General features: G+C 41.7%; 1 protein-coding gene across 2 annotated transcripts; it reads left to right on the top strand.

Moving 5' to 3' along the window:
- Positions 1–1493: 1493 nt before the first annotated feature.
- LOC122758433 (tumor necrosis factor ligand superfamily member 13B-like) lies at positions 1494–3558 on the top strand. 2 transcript variants are annotated; one of them, XM_044012622.1, is made up of 6 exons: positions 1494–1828; positions 1944–2052; positions 2285–2341; positions 2522–2646; positions 2910–3060; positions 3153–3558. In XM_044012622.1, the coding sequence occupies exons 1-6, from the start codon at positions 1595–1597 to the stop codon at positions 3263–3265; spliced, it is 789 nt and encodes a 262-aa protein (XP_043868557.1). In that variant the 5' UTR covers positions 1494–1594; the 3' UTR covers positions 3266–3558. The 2 variants fall into 2 exon arrangements, with proteins under 2 accessions (XP_043868557.1, XP_043868558.1); XM_044012623.1 differs by having other exon boundaries at positions 2546–2646.
- Positions 3559–6249: the final 2691 nt, after the last annotated feature.

Consider the following 6249-nt stretch of genomic DNA (forward strand, 5'->3'; position numbering starts at 1 on the left):
GATCACAAAAAAAACAGTATAGTTTACCATCACCAATGCTGGCTAGAGTCAGACTTTTTTATTTTGTATTTGTTTGAAAGTCGTAAGCTAATTTAAATATTATTTTAAAGAATATTATCCCACTGCGCATCCTGAGTGCATATTGTGCAGTCTGATTACGTCCATCCATTGTCTACTACTTTATCCTCCACATGAGGGCTGTCGGGCTGCTGGTGCCAATCCCAGCTGACATGGGGCGGAAGGCGGGGTTCATTCTGGACAGGTCGCCTGTCCATTGCAGGGCCAGGAACAACCATTGGGAGAACATGCAAACTCCACGCAGAAAGCAGGGACGTGACCAACAATCTTCTTGCTGTGAGGCAACAGTGCTACCCGTGTGCGCCACTGTGTGGCAGTCTGTTTTTAATCATGTGAATATACACATTTCATTTCACATGCTTTTCACACTTGACTCAATAGTGCCATTTCTTCATTCATAAAAAAAAAAAAAGAATTATTTGTCCTATTTGGTGGCTGTCATTAAAAGAATCCTAAGAGTTCCGACACTGACCAAGTGTATGGTTCAGTGTCCTGTTGTTGAAAAGAAATGGACAAAATTTGAATGTCTTTACATTTTGTTAATAGAGAAAATAATCGGACAGTGGCTGCAGGAATAAACTATGGAACGACCATGTTTCCATGTCCACGCAACTGTGAATAGAGTGGAGTGAATGCTTTTGAAATTGTTGGCATCATTTGAAATTTACAAGCTGCAATGTGAATATTTTGAGTCTTGGCAAATGTTTGTAGTGAACCTGAATGGTGTTTGTGTACATCTACCATGACTTGCAGTAATTTCACCTTAAGGAAACATGAATGGTATACCTGAGGATTTAGGCATCTGATTGACTCATCTTTATCTTTAGTACGAAGCAGTCAGTTTGAGTGATTTCCCATTTTTCAGTCATTTCTTTTCTATTTCAAGAACAATGTTGACTTCTTTTGTATGCACACATTTTCACTTTCTATTTTCTGTACTGTAACATGCAATAAATTGATACATTAAATGTGTTTGTCTTGTCTTTTTTTTTTTTAATTAAAAAATGTTAACGTTTTAGGTTTGACTTCTTGTATTCTGAGAAATGTTTGTTCACCACTGAGTCATTTTTGCACTTCCTCAATTCTTTCACTGTTTGTTGGAGCTTCTAGTTACTTGTTTTCCCTCCCTTACCATCCTGTGTCCACTTGGTCGCAGTTAACCTTTTATAATGCGGAGAAGCTGGGATGCGTTTTATCATTTAGAAGGTTACTGGTCAGACAGGAAGCAAAAAGTGTGGTTAGCCTAACGGAAGACTGGAGGGGAAGCTTTTTTTTTTTATATAAATACACTCAGTATGTTCTGCGTAGTCACTCAGACTGAAGTGGAACCAGGCACAGGAAGATTAAAGCAAGAGTCAGTGGAGCTTTAAGAAAGGAATTAAGGCAAAGCTAGAGAAAGTTTGATAACAGACAAAGATCCATTATTCATTGACCAAGAAGTCTTGTCAGAGGAAATAGTCTCATATTTCAACTCTGAGACCAGTCATGCTCCCAGTGTGAGCTGCTGAGAGACTAAATGATCCTTTCGATGGCAGTTTTGACAGGTGTGAAGTCCGGGGCTGGACAGAGGACGCGTAAAGGGAGTCTGTCGTGGCCCGTTTCCCTCCTGATGCTGGCTGCCGTCACATCGTCCTCTCTTTCAGCCTTGTCCCTGTACCAGCTGATGGCTCTCAGAGCTGAGGTAGAGGAACTCAAATCAGAGGTCCTTCGTAAGAGACAAGAGGGTCAAGAGGTCAAGCGTGGAGCGCAGGTGGGAGGCAATTGTTCTCGGGGGCATAGCAGCGCACCAACTCCTCGCAGTTGTGAAGACACGCAAGAAACTATATTTGACTTGTGTTTCTCATTTCTGTTTGTGTTCCTACAAGCCTGAGAATATAAGGAGTAGCAGCCAAGAAATCCTACATCAACCTGAGGCTCCGTATGGTTCCTCCCACATGAGAAGGAAGAGAATGGTGGCTGCAACAGAGACACGAGGTAAGACAAAGTTTGGATTGGTCACAATAGTTTTGGTTCACCTGCAAAAAGAGAAAAATATTAAGCATGTGTCCAGCTTTATTTTAAATATTTAAGATACTGAAGGTCTTCGGCGCATGCAGTCATTGCACATTTCCTGTTCCAGTTCCATGTTTATCATTTGTTTTAGAGCGACTGATGGTGTAAATGTCAAAATGTGTAAGTGGTCTAAATTGATCTTATGCCTCGTCAGTTTTTCAGCCTTGTCTACAGCTGTTGGCGGACGATGACAGGACAACCTTCGCAAAAGGTACAGTATACATCATATACTCAAAACAAATTTCACAAAGTAATGTGCATCAACTAAATCACGGCAGCCATGTACGATGTGTAGCTTCTGGTGCTTTGACAGTTTTTTGTTTTTTTTGTTTCTTCTTCAGTATCCTTATATTCTTTTTATATTATTATTATCATTATTATTTCTGATCAGAATTTGACTTGGAGCCGCACACAGGTATCCCGTGGCAGACTGGACTGAGGAGGGGCTCTGCCATGGAGGCAGACGGTGACAGCATCCTGGTTAAAGAGGAGGGCTTCTTCTTTGTGTACAGTCAGGTAAGGGCTGTTTGTTGTCATTGTATCATTGTACCACAGGGAGGTGCTGCTGCTCTGTCTGCCAATCACCAGAGTTCACATAGGAGGGGGTAAGTTTCCATTTTGTGCAAGAAAGTGTGTACTCCGTCTCAGCATGAATTTGTTATCGGACCTTGGATAGTAAATGCAAATGATGCATGCATAATAAATGATCTACCACTCCCTGACAGTTTATGCATATGACAAAACTCATAGAATCAACTCACCATGTCTGGTTTGCACAGGTCTATTACATGGACAAAATTTTTGCAATGGGACACGTGGTGATCCGGAGGAAGAGGAATGTGGTGGGTGACGAGCCTCAGTATGTGATCCTGTTCCGCTGCGTCCAGAACATGAATCCTGACTACCCTTTCAACACCTGCTACACAGGAGGTGAGCTCATAGTCACCTTTTCTTTTGTTCTCAAGCCATGTGTGTGTGTGTGTGTGGGCCAGTTTGAGTTCTGATGCTTGCATGTGCCTCAGGTATTGTGAAACTGGAGGTTGGCGACCACTTGGAGATTCTGATCCCCCGTCCCACAGCCAATGTGTCCCTGGATGGAGAAGCCACCTTTCTGGGTGCCGTCAAATTGGCTTAAAATGTGTGTCACCTCCCTTTGAACGCATGGGACGCTGTTGTCTTGGGGAACAGGTGCCAAATGGGGAGGAGAGTGGGCAACAAGGAACAGTTCTGTGTCAGGATGCTGGACGGACAGATGCAGGAAGTAGAGTTTTCTGTACTCCCTGTGTGACTCCTTGCTTGTGGACAAGGAGTTGACAACATAGTCTTTGCATACATATACTCAAGATGCACCTTATAGCTCTGTTTTTAACACTCAGCAAAACAACTATTGAAAAGTTGTGCCATAATAAAGTACCCTTTATGCACTGATCAATTGTCTTTTAATAGCAGCCACATTACCACACCACTGGAAATAATATTTCTTTCTTTCTTTCTTTCTTTCTTCTCTAATTGTTCCACGCATGTACATTCTGGTTACAATCTGAATGTCTCTTGCTAGAGTTTAATTTTACTTTTATGTATGTTTAAAATGTTCATATTCTTAAAAGTGACAGTCTTGCTCAAGCGATGACATCATCTGGAGTGTGGGTGAGGGTTGCTGTTCCCATAATGACCACTAGAGGACAAAAAGCAGCAAAGAGACAGTCCAGTAAAGACTGAGCAGGTAGAGCTAATAGTATACGGTTGACATGTTTGCATATGATATAGCCGATCTTTTTTTTGATGGAATCAAATGATAATGATGATATTACATCATGTGAACTGATATTTCATAAATACCTGCTACATAAGCAGTTAATGGGTTAAAAATAAATACAGTTTAAAAACAAATCCATCCATCCATGTACCTGAACAGGAAAACCAAATAGGAATGAATTTGTCATCACAAAAATTAAACACTGATATTAGTGTGGTATTGAGGTCTCATTTTCCTAATATGCTTTACATAAATAATGTATATCATTTTAATGACACAAGTAAATCCTATATGGGAACACATAAATCTGTTAATATGCTGTTGGGGAAATGGTGTGCTTAATGTCTGGGCCATTTTCTTTAAGGTTTTTAAGGGACTGAATATTTTTGACTTAAGCAGACACAGAAAAACTTATAGGTGATGAATTGGAGACTGAAAATTAAAACTGGTAAAAAAAAAAAAAATTAAATTCAGGCAAAATTCCCCAGGAAAATCCTTCCCCAGTGAAGTGATTCATTAATATACATAGAATATACAATTGGAATTTTGTTATCGTGTCTCTTGTCTGTCTAAGGTGAATTGGACTTTCCAAAAAAAGTTTTTAGTTTGATTTGAACTTTCATTTTGATGTTAAATACATTTGCACTGGAATTTCCCACCACCTGTCATGCCCTGTCCTGTCTGTGTCACTCCACACACACAGACCTTCTGTCTGTAAGGGCAAGGAGTTAGACAAAGCCCAGTGGGTGGTCACTCCACTAGGCATTTTGCCTTTGGACTCATGGTTCCATTTGACCAAAACAGGGGGAGGGGGGAATAAAGTCTGAAATAGAATTCTGGGAAAGAAAGATTTCAAATGGACTTAATGGATAGTAGTGGCTATTAGTGGAAGAGTGAGCGGAAGAGAAGAGTGAGGCTTAAAGACATAAGAGGAGTAGGCCAGGACCTGGGTGCTCGAGCCATGGAAGTGAGAGAAGCCGTTTGATGATGTGGTAAACAGAGCGGGCGGCTGTACACACACAAATCAAGAGCAGAGGAGGAAGGAGGAGGAGGAGGAGGCGGGCATAAGAGAAGAGGAGAGCAGAGCAAAGATCTCTCCTATAAATGTGAAGCATGATGCTCCCCCTCGCTCTCTCTCACTCTCTGGGTCAGAAATGTCTTTGTGTGGTGCCATAGTGATGGCTGGTGTGTTGGCGGAAGCTGATGTCATTATGGGCTCCGCTCTCAAAAGAGAACCCAGCTTCTGACCGGCGAATTGGGAAATGAGACCTGCTGCGTATACATAGTGACACTGTTTATAGTTCACACACTCACACATGTTGCCAGTAAACAGTGCCACATTATTAAAGGCCCAGACACATTATGCATCACCATGTATATCTCACAAACCTTTATATGTGAAGGCTTTTTGCAGAAATGGACAATACACAGTTTCATAGTATCAAAATATACTATTGTTGTAATGCTGTCCTGAATGGTCAGTATTTATGGTCATCGTTTGGAGCTGTAGCACAGCGTTCCATTTAAATCTTGCTGGATGTATTAACCATTTATCTGCAACCTGGAGCTGCCTTTAATAGTTGCAGCCGCCTTAATATGTCAACTTATATTTGTATTCAAACTATATCATTTCAAAATACTTGAGCTACTACACATTTTCCACACACCCATAGCTACTGCTGGAGTCCCATTTGATGTACATACAAGTACTCCTGCGTGGCTGGGAGCCTGTTTCCTCCATTCATGCATGACTTTGCCCTCATCTGCTCTGTCGTTTTCCTCCCTCTTATCTGTTTCCCTTTTTGTGAGCTTTGGGACAGGTCTGACTGATGACGGGGACTAAAGGTGAACCCTGAATCCTGATTGTAAAATCCAGCATGCTCAGTTTCTGCATCTAGACAGGCATATATACCCTTGCCCATGCACACGCCTTCATATACACATGCATGCACCGACGTACAGTGTACACTAAATACTAACAAAGTGTCCGACGCTCGCATGCGCGAGTGAGCTACAAAGTTGCGCCGTGTACATACAGGAATTTAGGGATTACTTTGATCTGCTGCAGTCAGCCCAAAGTAATCAGGCTGATCCAGAGGCCTCCAACTGTACTGGCAGCAGCACTGCACGGATTTCTCTTTTAAGTGAGGATTTGGTTTATCAACAACCTGACTCGTGCCGTCCATCGCTCTAAACTCTAAACACCGTGTTTTTGCACGCGCCATGCTTTTTCTTTTTTTTTTGATTTTTAATCAATTCAGACTGAGGAGACACAAGTGGGTTTTGATCTCAAAAACCTGACTGGCCTGGACGGGTTTAGTCTCTCTTCTCTGACTACATAGGATGTGTTGGAACACAAGATA

This window comes from Solea senegalensis, linkage group LG21 (genome assembly GCF_019176455.1).
Source record: "Solea senegalensis isolate Sse05_10M linkage group LG21, IFAPA_SoseM_1, whole genome shotgun sequence".
Classification (NCBI taxonomy): domain Eukaryota; kingdom Metazoa; phylum Chordata; class Actinopteri; order Pleuronectiformes; family Soleidae; genus Solea; species Solea senegalensis.